The sequence below is a fragment of the Wyeomyia smithii genome, chromosome 2 (assembly GCF_029784165.1).
Source record: "Wyeomyia smithii strain HCP4-BCI-WySm-NY-G18 chromosome 2, ASM2978416v1, whole genome shotgun sequence".
NCBI lineage: Eukaryota > Metazoa > Arthropoda > Insecta > Diptera > Culicidae > Wyeomyia > Wyeomyia smithii.
The window spans coordinates 18,027,807-18,052,236 of NC_073695.1; the positions used below are offsets into that span (position 1 = coordinate 18,027,807).

At 39.6% G+C, this 24,430-nt stretch overlaps 1 protein-coding gene across 16 annotated transcripts in view; it reads right to left on the reverse strand.

Moving 5' to 3' along the window:
* Positions 1 to 8,455: 8,455 nt before the first annotated feature.
* The window catches only part of LOC129724809 (glycogenin-1), a 38,659-nt gene continuing 22,684 nt past the window's right edge, over positions 8,456 to 24,430 (reverse strand). For 5 of the 16 annotated variants that reach the window (XM_055679983.1, XM_055679999.1, XM_055679991.1 and 2 more), the window contains 3 exons: positions 12,579 to 12,936; positions 9,663 to 10,646; positions 8,966 to 9,063 (listed from right to left, as the gene is read on the reverse strand). In XM_055679983.1, the coding sequence (XP_055535958.1) occupies positions 8,984 to 9,063; positions 9,663 to 10,646; positions 12,579 to 12,936 (1,422 nt within the window). In that variant the 3' untranslated portion in view covers positions 8,966 to 8,983. The other 11 variants (XM_055679987.1, XM_055679994.1, XM_055679986.1 and 8 more) reach the window with 9 other exon arrangements.

A 24,430-nucleotide genomic window follows, 5' to 3' on the forward strand; every position in this document is an offset into this window, starting at 1 on the left:
ATCCGTGAGCGACGACAGCCGTGTCGAGGTTGAGAAAAAGATAAAGTTAATGAATGAGGAACTCATCATGATCGCCAACTCCTTAAAGGTGAGCAAGGCACCGGGACCGGATGGAATCCCTAATTTGGCAATAAAAATGGCCCCGGGCTGTTCCGGGCAGTCATGCATAGGTGCCTGGATGAGTGCTTCTTCCCGGATAGGTAGAAGCGACAGAGATTGATCTTAATGTCGAAGGCTAGGAAACCACCAGGGGACCGAGGGCATGTAGGCCTATCTACCTGCTGGGCACTACCGGCAAGGTGTCTGAGAGGATTATCTTCAACAGACTGGTGAAGTACACGGTCAACGGTCGAGAAGAATGCGTACAGTTGCGCCAGCTGGGACTTAATAGTGCTTGCGCTCAGCAACATCCATGCACCAGTGTCGCTGTATGATACTGAAAATTACTTTCAGAATCGAATACTAGTTTACAACACGGAGGAGAATCAGTAGTGAATTCCAATCGCCATCCAATCCCCGCAAGGTACTGTTCTGGGCCCGGTACTGGGGAATGTCTTGGCTTTGCAAACGGTGTAACGCTAGAGAGCTACGGTTGACGGCCGTCCACTGTATATGTCGTTGGATGCACTCCAGGAAACTATAGACGGAGGTTAACAGTAAATAACAGTAAATCGGAGCAACAGGCGGTGGTCAGAGTCGGAGACTGCACTATTATACGCTTTGAGCGATCTCTGAAGCTCTTGGACGTTATAGTCGACGATAAGCTCACATTTGAGAGACACGTTGGCTATGCCTGCAGGAAGGCCTCATCGGCTATTACAGCACTATCTAGTATGATGTCCAATAGCTCAGCGGTTTATGGTAGTAAGCGAAGACTTCTTGCCAGCGTGGTTTCGTCCACACTCAGGTATGGTGAGCCAGTGAGGTCCATAGCGCCCAGCACTGGCAGCTACCGTGGTAAACTGGAAAGTACCAACAGGCTTATGTGCCTGAGTGTTGCGAGTGCGTATCGTACGGTGTTTTACGATGTAATCTGCGTCTTGTACGACATGATGCCTATCAGCATCGGCGTGCTTCAACCAACGTGACACAAGGGGCATGCACGGTACCAGAAGGTCATCTTCGATATCCCGGCAGCGGGTCGGGTCCAATTACAAGAAGAAATGCTGGACGCACCGACTTATTCTGGAGGTATCCAGGTGGGTCGAGATGCACGATGGCGGAGTGAACTTCCACCTGACACGGATCCTGTCAGGCCATAGTTGCTTCAGGAAATATCTGCACAGGTTCGGACATGAGGGGTTTCTCATGTACCCCTAGTGCGTGGATGCGGAAGAGACTACTGAGCAAACGACTGGGCAAATGAGTCCATCCAACCAGTCTACTGGTAGTTTGTCTTCTGCTTAAACTTTTGAGATGAGCCAATCTGCCCGTTGTTGAAAAAATGTCTAATATGACATTTTTACCAAAATCTAGAAGAGTTTCTCATAATATGTTTACTATCCCTAAACAACATCCCTACAAAAGCCTTGACAATCGACAATATGCAGTTGTAGAGGCTTGCTGCTGCTGGGAAACAATTTTGTCTAATATCCAAAATAAGTGAGAAATTGTCTAATATCCCAGATGTCCAAAGTTTGAACCAGCATGTACACCAACCAATGTGTTGTTACTACATATTGTTTTAGCAGACTCTCGAGATGGTCTTGTGGCCTGGTGGTTGCGGGTGTCAGGTAAGCGATTGTAAGGTTCCACATTTACAGATGTGACTCCGGATATCCGTAACATCCCTAGTCCTTGCATCGAATTTTGCTTTTTTTTTATATTAACTGCGACAAGAATTTTCAGACCGCAAAACTAATGTTAATGATCCTACGATCAAAAATGTAATTGTAACATCTGTCTCGTCGTCCTTCTCATTCTCACTTGTACTGCCATACTGCTTCAAATAGTTTGAAGCCATTTTTTACAAGCCAGACACGATATAATTCTCAAAATATGCATATCAGCCAAATTGCACACGGGTTTGTCAACTTTCTTTGCGTTTATAATTGAAAAAAATCACAGGAAGGTTGTTTGCAAAGCCACGACCGCAAGGTTGAAGTAGAATACTTTTACAAGTAAGATAACCCGGCTGCTTGCGTGTCAGTCATTTTTTCTAGTAAATAAACGTTGACCATTCATTGGCAGTATTGTAATTTCTGTTTGTTTAATATTTTGAATGAAGTTCATTGAATATTTTTAAATTTTGTGCAAATGAGAAGTTGAAGTGCTGCCGAATTGTAATATGCACATTTAATACGACATCATTAAACGGGAACGGAGCAAAGGCTACGGTTATGCAGAACGCGAATGACGGCGCGATGCGATTCGTTTTACCGTGGTGAAATGTACAGCTTTTTTTAAGGCGACGTAGAGCTTTACATTTCAACACATTTCGTCTTGCCGAATCGCATCGCGCCGTTATTTGCGTTCTGCATGACCGTAGCCAAACACTAAGCGACGCAAACACGTAATAATAGTCAGAGTATGCATGTAGATGAAAATAATTAACTTTGGATTATAGCGCAAAACGAGAAAATATTAACTCTTCAAATATTCATTTGTGTTCCTCGAATTTCAGTTGTTCAATGTAATATCCGATGAATTGTCTGTTTATTATCTGATCTTATATAGGCCAAATGATGCATTCCCAATTTACTAGGTCCATAACTCTGCCGACCGTGCTTGGGAAAGCGCGGTATAACGACCAATCAGAGGTCGAATTTTGTGTTTTGACAAGGCTTAAGAATTCTCAATAGTACAATAGTTCGAATGATAAAATTGCAATTTCATGCATTTGGTAGAAATCTTAGATTTTCTAATCGATTGCTGCAAAAACGAAGAAAATCCATCGAAAACTAACCGATTTATTAGCATTTGAAATTTTTCTCATATTTTTCAGTTTAAGATTTTCATTTCACATCCCTATGTAGCCAAACTTCCTGAGAGAAGTATTCTACTTCAAATTAAATCTTCATTAATTCATTTGTTGTCCTTATAAGGACAGTTGTTCAATTTATCATAGGATGTAGTGTTTATCTGACATCTCTGTGTTACCTTGACAGTGAGGACTAAGGCGCACGGTCAAACACAATAAGAAAGGTGTTTTCACATTGAAAACTAGACACGGCTTTACTGGAGGAAGTGTTGGCAAATGCATCTACCGCTAATACCGCCGCTATCATACGAAAGGGCGTCGTTTCATGTGGGGAATTTCAACAGCGAAAAATGACGCGCGTCTAAGCATAACCCGAACTGTTTCGCCGTGCTGCTTCCTTTTACTTCCACATCGGCCTCAGGGAAGTACCGGCTGCATCTGCATCTACCGCTGAGGCTGTCACTAAACTGCTATTGGTACCGAAAGCTATAACCTCTGCAAAAAATAAGTGTCAAAAGAACAATTGTTCAATTCAGAATCGGATTTACGCTATCGCATCTCTGTAATATTACCGACAATAATATTCTTGTGAACAAAATGATAGAACTTTCCCATTAGGCCTATGCCATAATAGACGCGAAAAGCGACGCGAACCGATTCGCTCGGCTGTAGGTTAATGTACAGCCATCAGTAGAGCTGTACATTAACCTACGGCCGAGCAAATCGGTTCGCGCCGCTATTCGCGTCTACTATGGCAGAGGCCTTAGAGAAAGTTGCTGGCTGATGTATTCACTTCATGCAAGCCTGCTGCTGATGCTTCCCGCTACCACACTGAAACAGCATTTTAGTGAAGGGAGTGTCGTTGCATCAGCTGACCCTGCTACTATCGATGCTGATATACCGGCTGCAACAGCTACGCTATGCATAGCCATGCCACAGTTGTGGCCGCTATACGCTGGCCCAACTGCTGAGCAACTGCAACGCTATCCGTAGCCATGCCACAGTTGTGGCCGCTATACGCTGCCATTGGTATCCGCTGTACCTGAATCTGCTGGCCCAGCTGCTATCGGACGAGAACCGGTGTTTTCAACATGGTATGATCGTTGACGAGCTGCTATCGATGCTGAGATCTGCTGAAACTGCTACGCTTATGCGCAGCCATGCCACAGTTGTGGCCGCTATCCGCTATCGATGGTACCCACTGCACTGCTCCCGCTGCTGCTAAGGGAAGACTGCTGTTGTCGCTGTTCAGAACTATTATGAGCGGCTTCGACTAAAACAGGCTCTTATATAGGGATGAAAATAGGAATGAATTATTTTTCGTACGTGGTGGAATGATATAACTTGAAAAATATGTGTGACTTCATTCTGGCTCAGAGCGATCATTTGATAAGCTCCACCTCTTTTTTCAGTTTCTAAAGTTTTTCCTCAGTTTCGTAGCACGGATGTACAAAAATGATTTCTTGTGGACATTCTGTCGAACCGGACCGATAGCACTCTCATTGAAGCAACAAAATAACATGTTGTGTGTCGTGTTGCGCAGCATGATTGAAGAAAATGTTCTCGTTCCCGTGTCGCATGGAAGCAGATTATTGCGTGTTTGATATTGCCAATGGTAGACATGAGCTGCTGTGATGTTAAACTTTAACCGTCTTCTACAAGACGTTACACCCTTGTTCATGAAGGGTTGTGAATTGTCTAAAATAGACTCAGCATCGTGAGCAGAACGTGCTGACTGCTGTTCATTTGCAGCAGCATTAAACCTCAGTTGCAGTTTATTGATAACCATTCAATATGCTCTTCGAAATACATTAAGTAGCTTTGAAAAAGGCCGATCGCTGCAATTGCAATTTTCATTCAATTATTGCATTATTTCATTCAAGTCAGATAGCGTGCAATATCCGCTCTGAAATAATAATTGTTTCGAATGTTGTGGAATGATATACCTAATTTGAAAAATATGTGTGACTTAATCATTTCCAGTTATACCATACACTACAACGTTCGAAAAAAAACAACGTTCGAAAAAAAAACTTCAGTAAACTAGACGGCCGCGACAGATGTAACTGCTAGAATCCGCACAGAATGCTTGCTTACGTTGTCAAAAATTATTAACTTTCAATGACTTGCTTATTTGCCTTGAAAAAAGGCATTTTGCTGTTCAAAATTGGATTTGGTGATGACAATCTTTATGCTGCCCCAACAGTGGGGGAATAATGGCAGTCTGGCGAGGCACGCTGAGAAGAACCGCGCTGCTCCTGAGACGTGGTGACCAACCACAGGGCTAGTGCTGCTGCTAAGGAAGGACGACTGCAGTTGACGCTGTCTAGAACTATTATGAGCGGCTCCGGCTGAAAGAGGCTCTTATATAGGCCAAATAGCATGTTTTCAATTGCAAGGTGTATGATCCTGTCGACCGTGCTTGGGAAGCAAGCATATAACTACCAATCAGAGGTCGAATTTTTCGTTTTGACAAGGCTTGACTATTTTCAATAGTAAAATAGTGTGAATAATAAAATTACAATTATCTTCTTTTGGGAAGAATCTTAGAAGATTTTCCAATCTATTGCTGCGAGAACGAAGGAAATCCATCGAATAATAACCGATTTATTAGCATTTGAAATTGGACATATTTTTCACTTTTTTCGGTTTTAGATTTTCATTTCACATCCCTATGTAGCCGAACTTCCTGAGAGAAGTATTCTACTTCAAAAAAAAAACGGACTACTGCGTTAAAAATGCTTGCCGGATGGAATTTGGCTGCAGATTTCTCGTTTCAACTCAACGGAAAGGTTCTAGCATACAGTCAGCCTTTTTTTACGCGGCTTTTCATACGCAGGTTTTTTTTTACGAGGTTCTTTGAACTAACGCGATTTTTTTACGCGGATTTTTGAATGAACGTGGTTTTTTTTACGCGGATTTTTTAATACCGCGCTAATTCAAAAATATTTTCACAAATTTCCGAATTAACGTGGGTTGGAACCAGAAACGTTTAAGTGTTTATCAGGACAATTTTAAATACTGGTTCTAGAGCGTCTCGGGTTTTTTCTAAAGCCCTTCTTGCTGGACTACTTTACGCGGATTTAAAAAAAAACGTGGATTTATTTTACGCGGATTTTACAATAAACGCGGTTTTTTTTACGCGGATTTTTGAATTAACGCAGTTTTTTTACGAGGTACGTATCCCCCGCGTAAAAAAAAACCTGACTGTATATGAGAAGTGATATAGGGTATCGGCTCTGTCATCGTCCGGGTTTATCTATTATCGACCCCCCATTGATGAAGTCATAAAGAACTAATTTTTGCAGAAAGGTACTCTGCATTAAGAAGAACCATCGTGCAAGAAATTAACGGACATCATTTACCTCCCTGACGATAATTGCTAAAACCTGACGATAATAGAACCGATACCCTACTCATGAGGAAAGTTATCTTGGACATTCAAAACTTGTTGTAACATTTAAGGTGAAACGGGATTGTAGTCTTTTCCTATACAATTTTGAGGTTAGAGTTTTTTCTACTTTTGTAGTTTGAGCGTAAAAAAAATCGGCTTCCACTTAATAAACAGCACTCATATTGCTACTTCAGGCATGCAACAGTTGTGAAAACAATTAATAAAAGTTTCATATACGTAGTCTTCATAAATCAAGAGAAAATTAGATTGCAAAATTCGAGTTGATCGCGACCTCGTCCCGTTTCACTTTAAAATGCGTTTTTCTCGATTTCATGTCTATGGCATATTAGACCACTTTTCAATTATGGGCAGCGATGGAGTGAACGTACGGCTAGGAGGCCGTCCTTCCCAACTGTTTTTTTTTATTGTTTTTCATTTCTCTTAAGCCTGTATTACACTCTTTGACCAATGTTCGAATAATTGACCTTCTGACATAATGGTCAAATTTTTTTGACATCATGGTTGTTGTTTGCCCCATGTTAAAATTGGAGAGTGACAAATAATTATCTTTGACCAAATTTTTATCTGTCAAAAAGTGACAAATATTTGACGCTTGGTCAAAGAGTGTACTACAGGCTTTACAAACTTCCCTGACCTCTTTAAAGTTTGGCGGATCGCAGCTTGTTTATTCTCCTATATTTCACTCATGTTTCTGTCGACGGATCTATCTTCTTCGCCGTTCAACAACACCTCTAAATGTTGTTTCCAACGTATGACCACCTTTACTAACACGCAAAGGATCCATTCCCAGGATACCTATAACTCGGTGACGCAATCGTGAAAGGAATCGCAAACACGATCCGGAGGATTCCCACTCACGATTCTTATTTCAAGAGTCCTAGAGCCATATACAGGGCATTCCTGAGGATTCTTTTTCTGGAATCCTTTTCAAGGACGCTCAGGAATCCAATGTGAGGAATCCTAGAGAATCTATGCGAATCGTATGTGTTCGTCCGGGCACCAGTACTTTATCGGTTATCAGGTTTACTGCCTTGTCGTTGTCGTTGTGGGTTGTATTCCTGATTTCGTTTACTACTTTATAGAAACTTCTGGTGTAGTGTCTGGAGAAGCATAACTCCACCTCCGCGAGAGATTGCTCGCAGAACTCGCGTTTCTTACATTAATGGGGTCTTTTCTCGGCTGCTGTAGCCTCGAGGCTAGATGCTAGATCTAGCACGTACACAAAAATGATGTTCTAGAGAAATTACAATAGCATAAAAATACATCCTTTGCAATCGAATATGTAGTTTTTGGTATTCTAGTTTTTTTTTATTCGCTGCACTTTTTGTTTAATTTTCAAGCAATGTTTAAGGTGAAACGGGATTGTGGCCTTTTCCTATACAATTTTGAGGTTAGAGTTCTTTTTACTTCTGTATTTTGATCGTAAAAAACTCGGCTTCCACTAAATAAACAGCACTCAAATTGCTACTTCAGGCATGCAACAGTTGTGAAAACAATTGATCAAAGTTTCATGTACGTAGTCTTCATAAATCAAGAAAAAATTAGATTGCAAAATTCGAGTTAATCGCGACCACGTCCCGTTTCACCTTAAGGGAGGTTACTTCAGAAGTGCGCAGGTATGCTCAGTCAGCCTCAGTGACATTTAGTAATATGGTTAAGTAGCATTCTTTCTTTCTTTCGTATCGCTGGGGAATATTGTGGAACTTTTTCAAAAAACTAAAGTTTCAATTTGTCACATAAAAAACTCCGGTTTCCACAGGGAACGCACTGTTTCCGAGTCTTGTGCCTTCGAAAATTCGAAGTCGGCCACGTGGTGGCTCAAAGTCGGTCATTTGTGGATTCAACACAGTTTCACCTTATATTCGTAATTTTTGTATGCAATCCGGTCACATCGATGCACTTCAAGAGCTTTAACGCTGCTGTTGTGCTTTAATGTGCTTCCGAAAAGAAAAATGGACTCAAGGTGATACTCAAATTCAAAGCTAGCGGAATGACGAAAACGGTTTAATTGTATTGTATACTTACGTGCGTGATGTATCACCACATTTTAAATTGAATCAAGTTGAGGTAAGGCACTCTATCTGAGGACGAGTTAAACTTACTTTGCGACAGACAACCAATTTATGAAAATGAAAATGAAAAACTTTACTTTATTTCAAATCCACTGTTAATAGTAAACGTCTTGCGATCAGATCTCGCGGGTACAATTCAGTAACTTTTTGGTCGTTACAACGATGGTATCGGTAAAATGCAAATGTATCTAGCAGCAGTAGCAATAGTAGTAGTGGTGATGGTAGTAGTAGTAGTGGTAGTAATGGTAGGATTTAGTGTAAACCAATAGGGGTTACTATTTGCGATTCGGTAGATTTCGGTTCTGGGCCCAATTTCACAATATCGTACAGAGGGAACGGAAGAATTTCACTACAAAAGAAGAAACGAGAATAAAAGCAATATAATCTAAGGCCAAGCATGCAGCAGTGTGATTTTGTGGTTAGGCGTGTGTTCGCGTGTCTGTGTTGGATTGTGGGGTATCAATGAGGGTAAATGAGTTGATTTTGGGCTTGCTTGTGAAATTGTTTTCAAAATGCTTGCTACTACCGAAGAGACAGAAAACAAGACAGAAAAAGAAATTTATTTTACTCTCTTCTTTATTTCACATCTTTTCGCTTCGTACAGGTAATACACGAGAAGAATAGATTCATTAGAGTAGACTTTTTAGTTATCGTTGCTTTTTGGCGTTTCATCAGTATTTGTCATTTGGTTTATAGAATATTTGGCGTACATATTTTTTTTTTTTGATTTTTGGTTTGACCAACGAAGGAAAAAGGATTTAAACAATCGTAGCAGCGCAAAATAGAAGGACAGAACAGAAAAGAGAGAAAAGAAAGAAATGGTTGTAAATACTTGGAGCAGTAGCGTAAAAAGCATTTTTTGGTAAAGGAAACGGAAGAGGGGAAAACATTTTGAAAACAAATTTCAACAATCAACAAGAAAAAGGGAGAAAAAGTGTTACTATGATCAACGAAAGGAGAAAACTAACACTATGTAAATTTTGCTTACTACTTCTCTTCCTTTTTTGTGTGTGTCATAAAGCAGGTGTGCAGTGCATTAGACGGACGAGGCTTACTTATCTATAACTAAACAGGAGGTGACCAAAACAGGCATCGATTGGTTCGAGTATTATTAACACACGTGTGCTGGGGCGTGTATGTGGAGGTAATTGACGTTTTACACCCAAAAAAATTAGATGATAAAAGGTTTCATCAAGAAAACGGATTAAGAAGTAGAATGACGTGATGTAGGAAGAGCTCTACTTGTTGGCTTTACCTAGGCGGGAAGTTTTACTTTCCCGTTTACGGCGGGGTGGTGCCGCCGGATGTTGCGATTGCTGGGCGGCCTGCAGTTCGTCATTGGCGGTCAGTGGAACGGTGTCCGCATCGTCAACCGACTTCGCGGACGCAGTCGGGCGGCTGCTCTTCGTCGTCGACACCACCTCCGGTGCCAGCGGTTGATGATTGTTGTTCAAACAGGTGACAGGGGTGGTGACGGCGTTGATGGTGGCGGTCGTGGTGACAGATGGGGACGACTTTGATGACTTAGAGCGCTTGTTCGTGGAAGAATTGGTAGACTGTGATGACTTGCTAGCCGTTGTAGTCTTGGGCGGAACGGTAGTTGGTTTTGACGGAGATGGCACGGTTGGTACAGGGGCGGTAGTGGAGGTGTTGGAGGTAACGATAGACGATGATTGAGGAGTGGTTTGTGTAGGTGTTACTCGCCTGCGGCGAGCTGATTTTACCGGTTCGACAGTGGGTGCTTTACCTGCCATCGATTCCTGAGCAACCTGTTGCTGCATCTGAGGTCTTGGCGATAGTCGGGGTGGTGAAGGTTTTCGCTCTGTGCGAGGAGGGGGTGGTGGTGTTGGTTCTCTTTTCGATGTTGTTAATTTTTCCTGCTTTTGGCCTACCGGTTTGATTGGTTCTGCAGATACGTTTATAGGTACAATTGTTGGTTCCAGCGCTTTGACCGCTTCGATTTTGCTTTCAGTCACCGAAGCCACAGTCACCGTATCGAACGCTGGAACATCATCATCAACGCTTGGATCATAGACGGCTTTGGCTGCCGTACGCGTCTTACCTTGCGGGGTCTTTACCTGTTGATTACCTGCAAATACTTTTTTGGTCAGTGTGGTCGTACGGGTCGTAGGATCGTACTGAACCGGAGGTGGCAGTTTCGTACGCTCAACGCTACGCTCGTCCTGGGCCGAAGCGTACAAGCCATCGTCTTCTTCGTGGATCGTCGCCTCAATTTGAACTGCACGAGTCGAGGGTGCATGCGAAGTTCCAATTAGTTTTGAATGTGGAAAAAAGGGTGCGTGCGATTTTGCAGTTTTGGACGCCACAAGAGCAGTAGTGTGTAGTTTGTTTAGTGTAGAGAAATAGGAAAGAACGGTATGAAAAGACGAAACCAAATTTTAGTTCAGTGTTCTGCATTATTTATGATTTATTTTTCACTCTTCCAGGTAACCTTTTACTCGTGACAAACTAATGAACACATGGCGATTTCTCGGATCTTCACAAGTCAAGTCTGTACAAACACAGAGCCAACATTCGGTAGTTAGTTGGTAGATATTACAAATCACACACAAAACACACCCTCCGTTTGTGACGCACACCCTTGCACAGACATTTTCGACGAAACGGATAGTCGGACAGAATGTTGTTTTACGGTTTCCAGAAAATGTATGCGCACCGGGAATATGTTTGTTTGTCGTCGTTCATGCCGAAAATGCTCCCAAATTATCACCGAAATTCTCACTCGCAAAGGAGACCATGCTCTAGATATTTGTCGTTTTAAGTCAGTAATGATGCTTAAAATGTTTCTTTTTTTTTTTTTTTTTTTTTTAGAAATTTAGTTCGTCTATTCTTTTTAGGTCGATGTTTTTTCTCTGCCGTAACGCTGATGAAGGGAGGAAAAGTTAAATACCATAATTTAGTTCTTGAGCTGCTCTAAAAAGTGCTAGAACACAAACTGGGGAGCTGGTTTTCGAAACCAAAACAACACTCCGGAACGTAGTATACATAAGCACGATGACACACACACACGCACCGATGAAAAAGAGAACACCATACAAAACCAGAACATGCACAACCCATCCCACAAGTGTAACCGAGATGAAAAGTAAGTAAACGAATGATTGCTTTTATTCCTACTTTATTTTTACCTATTGTTTTCGGAAATACAAACGCGTACTTCGCTGTTTTCGAAACAAAACTCAAAAGATAGTAGGCGAAATAGGCGATATACTCTTTATGTGCTTTTTTATATTTATTTATTAGTTATTTATTATCCAAAAGTAGAACATTAGTCTAAATATTTGTTTTTGTGTAATACCTATGCTCACTATGATTTTTGTTTTGCCGTATGCTACCAGAAGCTCAATCTAGAAGTTTGGTAATAAAAAAACCAAAAGTCCACTTACTCGAATGAACGGCTATTTGAGCTTTCTGTGCGTTAAAATTTTACCTAGATAAATAGCAAATAGCACAATTTTGATAATTTTGTATGAAGCAGCCAAAAGGAATGACAGATACGAAAGGTACTTAAATCGTCGAACCGCATTTCACATATATGTATGTATGTATAGATATACCCAATTAGAACATAGGACAAAACATAAAACAATGACCTGCCTTTCATCGGCCATGGTATGGCACAGAGAGAAAAAAAACTAAAAATAAAGGCATGCTACAAACCACGGTTTTTAGATAGACTTGCAAGCAAGCAGAAAAAAGCAGTTCTACTGACTGCCCGCTTTTCTACCATTTGCCGATAACTATGTCTAGGAAGGTACGATTAGGGTGTACAGATGTGCTTTCGTTAGTTGCGTTTTTGTCGAACAAATTTTAGGTTAGTAAAGATGGCCAACCCTTGGGTACAGGATCTGACAGTGCGTGCCATCGACCTGCTTGCTCTGTCGGACCAACGCCAATGGGGCGGCCGATCTGTGTGAATGTCTTGCAACTAGACCGGTGGCTTTCGGCTTGGGCGTTCGCCGGTAATCGATTACGTCGTCGGACCAGCCGACTTTCTTGCCAGTCGATTCGGTCAGATCCTGCACCCGTTGGGGTCGTGATGTTATGCGGAAAGAAAAACAGCAAAGTAGCAGATCCAATCGAGGGCCAAATCTCGTAGGAAGCGGGCGCGGCGCATGTACCGGCTGCCGAAGAGCGTATAGTCAATTACCTTCCTTCTTCTCCAGAGGTAAGCTATCCTCGGGCTGTGGAGTTGGCGACCGATCCCGGGGATCCCGTTTGGGTGTAGTCGAACGGGAGCGAGACTTGGACGAGTGGCGACGTGGTGGAGAAGCTCGTACAGGAACCGGTGCTGGAGCCGGCGCAGGTTCCACATCGGGTTCCTCCTGGGAAGTTCCTTTCAGCGTCTCCTGAATCCGGCGCCAAATATTGTCGAACGAGTCACGACCCATGTAGTCGATATTGCCCTGTTCCCAACATTGGCGTCGCATATGTTCCTCGTAGGCTTCCTGCTCGCCGGATTTAGGTTCACCAAGGTGTAACTGCGACAGTGCTCCAGCGAGGCCACTCTAGAGGAGGGAAAGGGGAAAATGCAAAAAGAACAGAGCAATTCACTGTAAGTGTTGCTGGTTGGAATTTAACATTGTTGACATTTTTGTAGCAACTTTTCCGTGACAGATGGATTTTTGTAACCCGCAAACTTCTGTAACTTTCGTACGAAGATGAAAAGACACCATGAGACATAAAGTAACATCCCCCGTTACGAGAGACAATTTTAGCGAATAAGAAAAACAATGGTTTGGTTCATACAATCTTACTAAATTGGGTTGTTGTAAAGTAGATTTTTGTTTTCATTCGAAGTGTTTTCCAAGTGTAGATACTCTTCATCTTCTTGTCTTGTTACCATTCTCGCAATACTACGTAAAAGTTTATTCACATACATTTTTTTGCCAATATTCACAATTGTTCGCGTAAAGTTAAAAAATCTGAGTATTCCGAATGTCAAAATTATTAAAAATTTACAGCTAATGAGCTAAACATCGAGAAGTTTTTTTTTATAATTTCAACGTTTTGTGAACCTTTCAGTTTGATAAAACTTGTATAAAACTAAACAAAAACTTACGAAGGTTTACATACGTCAAGAAGCTTAAGTATTGCACTTAATTCGTAAATGAATTATAATAATGTTTTTGCAACATTTTTTTAACAGAAGCTTCTCTCTTATGCTGTAAAAAATTGTCAGATATTCATTTTCGAGCAATGAAAACTTTCTTCAGTGCAATACCACAAAAAAACGGGCAACCATCTTATTCGACCATGTTTGATTTGGCTGAAACTTTTTATTGATGTTTCTATGCGAAAAATATGCCATTTTGTTCTATTGATTCATTTTTTCGGAACACGACTGATTTTTGAGAAGCTATTGAAAATGATTTTTTGGGAAGGTATCCTGTTTCCACGAGCGGTAACGGCGGATGGTGCACGCAGCCCATTTTGACGTTTCCTTTAGGTCAGGAAATGTTGAATCGCGGAGAGAAAAACATGAAAATGTTGCAACGTAGCATAGCAACTTTAGCGAACAATTTTGTTTGTTTTGATTCACGCATGCGCACGACGAAATTTAAATAACAAAACATCCATTGTTTGTTGAAGTTGCTATGGTACGGTACGATGTTGTTATATTTTCTACTCGGTTACTGCGATTGAAAATAACCTGATCTACAGAAAACGTCAAAATGGGCTGCGTGCATAGTCTCCCATTACCGCTCGTTGAAAGCTAGATTGATTATTACAAATATTTTTAGAGCCAAAACGGTTGGTTTGATTGGTGTGACGTCTAAGGGCATATTTTTTATGGAAGGATAAAATTATTATCTACAACTTTGCCAAAGACATTCGTTGTTTTGCTTTCGTCTCGATTAGACGCAAATTGTTTATCTCCGTTTGAGTTCGCAAAATAACAATACACGAGTTATCGTACGGGTGTTTTTTTGTCGATTAGATCTTGTGCTGCGCGATAACAATAGCCTGTTGTATATCGGCAGAAACATCTGCACACTGGTAGGGGCAGGCTACCCCGCCAGTGATTCGATACGCAGCTGATATATCAGCAAGAATAATTCTCCCGCACCGCTGTTACCCCGCTAGCAGCACGGACCACATGTCCAAAGTTCTTATGTTGCCAAAATTGAAGCGTGCCAAAATCGAACGAGGTCTGTATTTCATTTTTTTAATTTTATTGCCGGCAATTTATGGCCTACTCTCAAATCGAGAGTCGCCATCTTAGATTTCGAAAGAATGTCAGATAATCACTCGCTATATCTATTTAATCCTCCCGACACAGTGCTTCGGGAGAAGAATTCCATACGATTCCATACGATCGAGCGAGTGGAAGTCAACTACAAGTGGCATCTACAAGGTCGCGTGTAAGATACGGCCACTGTGTCACAACACGAAGCTGGATCGTCATTGTTTGTTCTGCGGAGACACTCTTCCAGATTGATCCTACTACCAGCCGTGAGGTCGTGACTTAGACATTCGGTGAAGTATTATCTGTAGAATTTTTACTATTATTATCAATATTATTACTATGTTATAATATTATTATTGATATTATTATTATTGTTATTATTATTATTATTATTACTATAATTATTATTATTATTATTACTATTGTTATTAGTATTAGTATTACTGTCTTTTTTTTATTTGATCCATTGTAGATTGAAAAATTGTTTTCAAAATTTAATAGCAACTACTTGAACCCCCCCCCCCCCCCATATTCGAATATTTATCGTTCGTGTGCGGTAGAGCGTAACGCTCTTGCAAAATGGACGACATGCAGGTGCAACTTTTCCTGGATGTGGAAACAAACGGGGAAGAAATTGAAATTTCTCCCATCAGCTCACTCTCCCCTGTGCCCTCCCCTTTGCCAAGTCCTGTACCAAGAGTACCGGAAGTATGGGTAAAAGCTTACCCAGATGCCGCTGGCGGTCCCTACGTTGTTTTTTTCCAGCCCATAAAGAATCCAAAAAAAAAATTTTCGGCCGTAACCGAGATTACGAAGGTGAGGCCGAACAAACTGCGAGTTGTCGTGAGTAGCTTGAAGCAAGCAAACGAAATTGCTGGCTACAAGCTCTTCACGAGAGAATATCGCGTGTACATCCCTGCCAAGGATGTAGAAATCGACGGTGTGGTGTGTGTATATTTTTTGTGGAGCTGATCCTCATTTAATTTACCCGAGAGTCACAACCCCTATTTGGAATATTGTCAGTCATCCATTGTTATATTAAATACAGACTTCGTTCGATTTTGGTAACACATCCTAATTTTTTTTTAAGATGCCTACTGGACTGGAGAGAAAATTCAATAGCCAATTATATAGCCAATCCGAACAGCGTTAACCGATGCTAAAATTCAATTCAACGCTTGGGTGGTTGCTGGTGGCAACATGTCCAAAGTTTTTATGTTGCCAAAATTGAAGCGTGCCAAAATTGAACGAGGTCTGTATTTCATTTTTTTAATTTTATTGCCGGCAATTTATGGCCTACTCTCAAATCGAGAGTCGCCATCTTAGATTTCGAAAGAATGTCAGATAATCACTCGCTATATCTATTTAATCCTCCCGACACAGTGCCTCGGGAGAATTCCATCGAATCCGAATGTGGGGATCAATTCTTGAGGTCATTCTACACCTCTAGATAAATGTTTACCCGTTATGTGCTCGACGGGGTTCCTAGAATTTAAAAATAATAGAAAATAAAAAATAAAAAACACAAATACAAATACAGAGGGTTTTCGAGAAAATGTTCCAAAACTGAGGAACAAAATCTTACAATTATTAGTTCAAAGTTCGTGGTTAATTAACTCCCGACGCCATTTTGAAATTTAAGATGGTGACTTACGGTTTTCGAAAAAAAAAAATCCTTAAGAACCACCTCATATAAGTAATTTCGGAATCAGGTCGATGTTCAGCGACCTAAAAACGACCACATAGGCCATTTTCAATTCCAAAATGGCGAATTCCGTTTTCTATAAGAAAACTAAAATTGGCCGAATACCATCGAATATTGGTATTTCTGGAATCCGGTTGATGTCCACACGCCATTTTGAAACTTAAAGCGGTGATTTCCGGTTTCCAGTAAACAGCCAAAATTGGCCAATAAACACCTCATATAAATATTTTCGGAATTGGGATGTTTCCCAGAAACCTCAAAACGACACCAGACGAACCTGAAATCACCACCTTAGATTTTTGAAATTGATTTCCATTCTCTAGGCATCATCCTAATTTCGGGAAAAAATCATTTAGGGTTATCGGCCATTTTTCAATCTCTTCCAGAAGCCAGAAGTCACCATTTTGATATTCAAAATAGCCACTAGGATATTTTCAGGTCTCTGGATATCATCCCGATTTCGAAAGTTTCCATATGAGGTGGTATCTGATCAATCTTGGCTGTTTTCCAAGAGCCGGAAGTCACCATCTTGAATTTCAGAACGGCGTCTGAAGTTGATTTCCAGTCTTTGGGCATCATATCGATGCCGGAAATACCCATATTGGGTGGTTATATGCCGTTTTCAAGTCTCATCCCGATTTCGAAACTACTCATATGAGGTGGTATTTGGTCAATTTTAGCTGGGCTCCGGAAACTAAATTTTTAAAATGGCGTCTGGAGGATTCTGGACATCATCTCGATCCTGGAAGTGTTTTAAGGTGAAACGGGACGTGGTCGCGATCAACTCGAATTTTGCAATCTAATTTTCTCTTGATTTATGAAGACTACGTACATGAAACTTTGATCAATTGTTTTCACAACTGTTGCATTGTTTATTTAGTGGAAGCCGAATTTTTTACGATCAAAATACAGAAGTAAAAAGAACTCTAACCTCAAAATTGTATATGAAAAGGCCACAATCCCGTTTCACCTTGATGAGGTATCAATTGTAATTGTACCAATACCATTGCCAAATATACATAAAATTTCTCAGTTTTGGACCATATCGCCGGAAACCGGATTTCTGACAATGAAAAAAAAATCTTTAGGGGCACCTCTGAAACTGATGTCAATGTAGATAAGTTGTTGAATCCTTTAGTACTAAAACTATTGAAATCGGATGAAAATTAGGCATGCAAAGGTTTTTTTTTGCCAGTTAAAAAATTCAGCGACTAGATTTCGCAAAATCTCGATCTTTAGGTTCTACATAATAAATTTCAAAATAATCCGAATTAGATTCACGTAATATCACCGAAAATCATCCAAAAACATCTCCAAGTCCTTCTAAATCAGAATGTATTTGTTAGCGTTGTCACAAACATAATCATTTACCACTGACTCAACTCTCCAAATTGACTTAAGTATTGTAAGTAAACCGAGTTCCCCTTTTCCTGGATTCTGTACAAAATGTACAAAAAAGGCTTCTTTTAGTGTGAAGTGTATTTATCTCAGAACAAGGAAGTCGAACCAGCAAAAAGTGCATTTTAATCCTATTGGCTCTTACGTCAACCAAGCAAACAGGAACAGTATTGACTAACACCTGTGATTACTGTAATAGTCAATCACAGCACTTATAAGGTGATCGTTAAAAATCTGGGATGGTTTGGGTGCTTTGTACCGTTGCCAAATCACGTCGAAATAAGCATAGACGGACTCGGCAGCTTGTTCATTGTGATGGCCAAGATCTCTTCCAGTGTCTCTACAGAACTCCGATACGAGGTACTTTGTGAACTTTGTGAACGCAAGTTGTAGCATTTCCCAGCTGCCGGCAAAATCAGCAACCGTTGCTCAATTTGAAAAAAAGCATTTTGCATATTTCCGAAGTTATTAAGAGCCTGAAGGTTACAATAAAGCAAAGCCTTGGTGCTACATTCCGATTTGGAACTTGACCTTCTGTTTATTTATACACAGACTTCTGTTCAGCCGACTGCTTAGTGTACAGGACAATTTCGGGGCTAGCGCTACGATCCTACTGACACTAACAGTCTCTCCTGAGCCGAGACTCGAACCAACGACGACTGGCTTGTTAGGCCAACATCGTACTTCGAGACCATCTGGGAAATCTGAAGGTCACAATATTAATTGGAAATTAAATAAAGTTTGTTCAGTAGAACAACCAACCGTGACGTAATCCAAAAGAGCCCAAGCTCTTCCGGTGAGCCCGTATGTCATTTGTTGGTGCCTTATCTTTGCTTGTTTCACCCACGAGTCTACCCAATCTGGTACCTTCTTCTCGAGAGATTTGAAAATGTTTTTATCGTGAAGATCCATTTGAAAGAAAAACACCGACGTTGAAAATTTGAAGTTGAAACTTTTTGACGTTTTAAAACCCGCCTACTTTTCTCCAATGAAACACAATGGGTTGAAATTAATTTTTCACTATTCACTCCGCAGGAAGCAACATTTAAACTAAACTAAAGCCACTGAACCATACAAATAACATACTTTAGTCAATTTGGAGAGTCAAGCCAGTGGTAAATAATCATAAGGGAGCATGAGCGGATGATCGTGGGTTCAAATCTTAGTAGAATCGATGTCAAAAAGCACTTACGCTGAAATCTACAATACCTTTGCGTGACTTCCTCCTAACAAAAATAGGTCCCTCTTATCAATAAAACTGGGACGCACGACGCAGAAGGACGTACGACTAAACTTCTCCAGGAAATTATAATTGGTGATATTTGGCAGGAGAAACGAGGTTCGGTATAGGAGAACAGTAAGCGTGAAAAGGAAAGGTAGCACATTACACACAAGCACTGATAAAAAATAATAATAAGCATGTCACTTCTCCATAGCGGTATTGCTGATAATACAATACCAGCAGACACCCGATATATTGCGTGAATCGGATATGAATTATTTTGTAATTTCCTAACTAAAACCTTAAAATTGTAATTTCTCGAGATCTAATTGGTTGTTTTCTTTTATTCACACAAAGGTGTAGAATGATCTCAAAAATTGACCCTCATACGCAGATTTGGCAGACATTTTTTCAAAATAACAGTCCAGCGGGGCACCGTACCCGAAATTTTTTTAATCTGAATTCGCCATCTTTAATTTTAAAATGGCTTCGGATCCATGTTCAAAATTTTTACTAAACCGAAGATATTATCAGATTCTAAAATGGTGTGGATTTTATTATTGAAGGCTAAAATAACCCAGACTGCGGCAATTTTATTTAGTTTTATGGATAAATTTTTCTGCCCATGAACCAAACCATCCGGTGAAATTTTACTTCGGTATAACCGCTAGTTGGTCATTATTCGACCCAAGTTTCAGGGTGCAACATAGTTCCGAAATATAAAAAAAACGAATCCCAGGGTGGCCACTCATTTTACATTTTCGAGTTCCCGCATTTTTCCCGCATGATTGCAAGAAATTCCCGATTGTCAAAAATGGTAACTAGGTTATGTTCTATCGACGGTTGAACCCTAAAATTGGAAGTAATAGCGCATATCACTTTTTCCGAAATTGCTCGGGAAATTCTACACAAACAGTTGATTAGTTACATAAAATGCAACTTTTGCCTTTATACAGGTTAAATATAATTTTTGCGATATTCTCTAATTGGCAAATTTTCCATTAAGCAGTCAATAATCGTGTTAGCTATTCCGTGCATTCATTATGATTGTCTATCTGTCTTCCTAAAATATGATATAAGCACCGTTTTTATTCAACGCATAACAACCTATTAGGAGAACAACAACAAACAAAACAGCACTTTGCGTACATTTTTTTTCTCGTTGTTCAAATCATCGGAAAAAGTCCTGGGAAGTTAAGGATGAACATAAAACTACTTAACCTCAAAGTAAAAAATATTTTGATTGAATTGATTATTTAGGGAACAAAACTTGTGACATGGGTTTGCGATTTTTTTCTCAAATTGAAGATAATGTTATTTTACGTTCAGGAAAAATATTGCGATTTACCTGTATTTCGTTCATCACGCGTTGCATAGATTCAAAACTTTTCAAAAGTGAATTCACAACTTTTTCAGCATTTTGATTTGCTAGTCCATCAAAGTTGCATCTCTCTGGTCATCTGCCAACATCTTCAACTTGTTTGCATCCAACGCTCAAAATGGTCAAGCTGATAAAAAAATAATATTGGGGACTAACATTTCAAAATAAGTGATTTCGAAACTTAAAAAATAACCTGGGAACCAGAAAAAAAGATCTTAAATCATTGTTTTTCAAATTAAAAGTCTTTTACTGCACGAACATGTCTTGCAGAAACCGTTGAAAAGGAAACACATTCGTGTTCAAATAATCAACGTTGTAACATTTGGCAACTTAGAATTCAAAAAATAAGCTTTTTGAGATCTTAAATCAATTTTTTAAATAGAACTATTATCTACAGCATTGCCGGAAACATCACACCAATCAAGCTAATTATTTTGGCTTTTAGAATATTTAAAGTATTTTTGTTTATTGGCCACAACCAGCAGTCAGCTGTTTAGTACACGGGACGATTGCAGGGCTAGCGCTACAATCCTGCAGACACTAACAGTCTCTCGAGCCGAGACACGAACTAGGGTTTGCAATATTCCCGGAAATTGATTTCCCGGGAAACGGGAATGAAAACTCAAATTTAGAAAATCTATAACGAGCGTCTTAGCAGAGTGATTGAGATCAATCAAAGAAATAGTTGTCGGTTTCCGTTATACTCTACTAAATTTTTTGGAAATAAATATTGAAATTCAGAGTGCAAATATATATTTCGACTGTGACATACAGTCTTCCTCAGTGCTTATGTGGACTGGTAAAGAGCAAAGCGTAAATCCTGTTTTTTTATTTGTAGTAGGTAAAAATGAAAATTTAGCACCCTTAATTGGAGTTAGGTATGGAATTATGCGGTCGATTGTTTACCGTACCATGTCTGGGGTTTTTGGGAAGCAGATTGAATAGCCATGAACTCTAAACTTTTAAACTTTCAGCTACGTCTAATTTCCAAAAATTATTAACGGGGCGGAGGAGGTGAATGTTATCCGAAGTTAGTGGATGTTCCTCGTTAAAAATATGTTCAGCAACTTTTGATTTGAAAAGATGTGGTGGGGCATTTGTTGAAACTTTACTTGCTTTTGTCACTTCTGCGAAATGTTCTTTGAAACGTATCCCTAGGTTACGTTTAGTTTGTCCAATGTAAACCATGTCACAGTGACTGCATGCAATTTCATAAATTCCAGCTTTGTTCAGGGTATCAATAGGGTCTTTGGTAGACCCTAATTTTGTTTTGAGTTGGGTATTTCTACTAGTGTAGACAATATCCATCCCAAATTTCCTAAATTTTGAACGAAGTGGGCGTGTCAAGTTAACGTCATATTCAACGGCTACCCTTTTCAGATCTTCTGTTATTGGGGTGAGTGTTGTAAAAGATTTCCGAATTTGAGCACGCTTCTTTTTATCAACAATGGTTTGAATGATACTTTCATTGTAGCCATTAAGTTAAGCAATTTCGAAAATATATTCCAGTTCCTTTTGCTTGGCTACTTCACTTAGAGGTAAAGTTGCCATGCGGTGGATCATATGATGGAAGGATGCCATTTTATGCTGGAAGGGATGGTTTGAAGTGTTAGGTATTACCCGTTTTGTATCCGTGGGTTTCCGATAAATTTCAAATTCCAAGTCCGTAGACTTTCTGACTACAACGACGTCCAAGAAAGGGAGTCTGTTGTTAAGTTCTTTTCCAATTGTGAAGTTTATATTTTTATGGGTATTATTAAGGGATATGAAAAAAGTTTCAAGATCCGCCCTTTTCAAAATACAAAAAATATCATCCACATACCTCCACCATCGAATCGGTAAGATGTTCCTCTTCTCTAATGTACTTTCTATATTTGCCATGAAGAGCTCACATAGAAAGGGAGAAAGAGGATTCCCCATTGGTGCCCCTTTAGTATGTTTGTAAAATTTACCACGAAATGTGAAGTAGTTTTCTTTCATGCAAAGGCGTGAAAGTTTCAACAAACTGTCAACTTTCTTTTTCCAAGTATTATCAAAATATTGGGAAAGAAGCCAGTCCTCTAAAAGGTTTAAGGTTTCATTCACTGGAACGCTAGGAAATAAGGCCGTAACGTCAAATGAAACCATTATCTCATCAGATTGGATGTTACCCGAGGATCTTAAATTTTCAACGAAATCTCCGGTGCTCTTTACTGATCGACTTGGAAATTTATGGGGCATGGTTTGAAATTCTTTTACCAGCCGTTTAGCCAATTTTTCTGTGGGAGCCCCTACCCCTGAGATAATTTCTCTCATTTCATTTCCCGGTTTGTGAATTTTGGGGAGACCCTTTATTCTTGGAAGAACTGGATTTGAAACACGAAGATTTTGTAACGCATTACCCAAAACGGGATTGCATTCTTTTATTGTATTTTCTACACGTTTTACCATATCAGCAAGAGGAATAAGTCGCAGTTGCCAATATGGACCTTTATCAATTTTTTAGGTTATTTGTTCATCATAGTCAGACTTGTCCATGATGACGGTTTTGTTCCCTTATCTGCTTTTAAATAGAAAACAGTTTTTTACGTAATTCCTCAACTGTCTTTATATCAGACGAATTTTCATGACGTGGCAGTGTCTTAGTAATTTTTGAAAAAATTTGGCGTACTTCACCAGTTTGTTCTGTGGAAAGTTTACAGTCTGTCCAGCTTCTATATTGATGATCGATTGTTCAATATTGGGTCGTGAAGGAATTGCGAAGTTTAGGCCCATATTTAGAAGATTTTGTTGGGGTTGTGAAAACTCGTACGAAGACCTATTGACCACAAAGTCGTCAATGAGGTGTACTTTGGCTGTCTTTCTACTACTGTTATTTCGTAGAAGCAGTTGATTTAACTTTTTCAATCCCAAAACCCCAGACATGGTACGGTAAACAATCGACCGCATAATTTCCTACCTAACTCCAATTAAGGGTGCTAAATTTTCATTTTTACCTACTACAAATAAAAAAACAGGATTTACGCTTTGCTCTTTACCAGTCCACATAAGCACTGAGGAAGACTGTATGTCACAGTCGAAATATATATTTGCGGACTGAATTCCAATATTTATTTCCAAAAAATTTAGTAGAGTATAACGGAAACCGATAACTATTTCTTTGATTGATGGGAATGAAAACTCTTATTTCCCGGGAATTCCCGGGAACCGGGAATAAAAAAAAATCTTACCAAAAAATAAAGTTTATGCATAAAAGGTAACAAATCAATAATCGTTTACAATTTCATTACTAATTCGCATAAAAATGAATTGAAAAAAAAACAAAGCACACTCAAGTTCAGAATTTTGCGACCGACTTTTGTTGCAAATATTTGCAGAAGAAGGGTTTCAGGATTTTCATGTCGTGAAACAATTGCTTTAGATCCGATGACGCTTCTACGTGAAACCATAATAATGTTATTTCTTATGTGAAATTTTGCTTAAACCCATAAAATCACCGCTGGTGTTTGAATTGTGGAATACTTCCAAATCACTGATTTCAGCTCTTCCTACATTTTATAAAAAAACTGAAGTGTCCAATTCTTTCACTTGGTTGAAGAGAAAACTGAGTGTTAGGCAGGCAGGCGGCATTTTTTGGGCAAAATATTTCTTCGGGCAAATATTTGCAATACTATTACATTGTTACAAATATTTGCTCAAAACATTGTTTGCTTGAACAGTAGCAAAGCCTTTTCGTACATTCAAACTTCTTTGAAGTTGCTCTCACCATTGATTAGAGAGTAGGATTCCGTGTGAAAATTTGGATTGATTAACTAGAACGTTATTTCGCCATTTTCTGGTTTTCTATGGGTTTCAATTTTTTTTATCAATTTACAGGTATACTTTTTTATCAATTTAAAAATTCACTCATTAACTAGCAAAGAACGACATTAGAAAGCAAATAATGGCCTGATCAATGACAACAAATTGGAGCATTTAACTCAATATTACAAGGCGAACAAATATTGACCGTCATTTCAAGCAAATATTTGCTTCGTGTAATGCTTACTTTAATGCTGTTATACAGTTTGGCGCCGTCAGTTTCGTGTATTTCGAGTTTTATTGCACTTTTGCATAGAAAACTACAG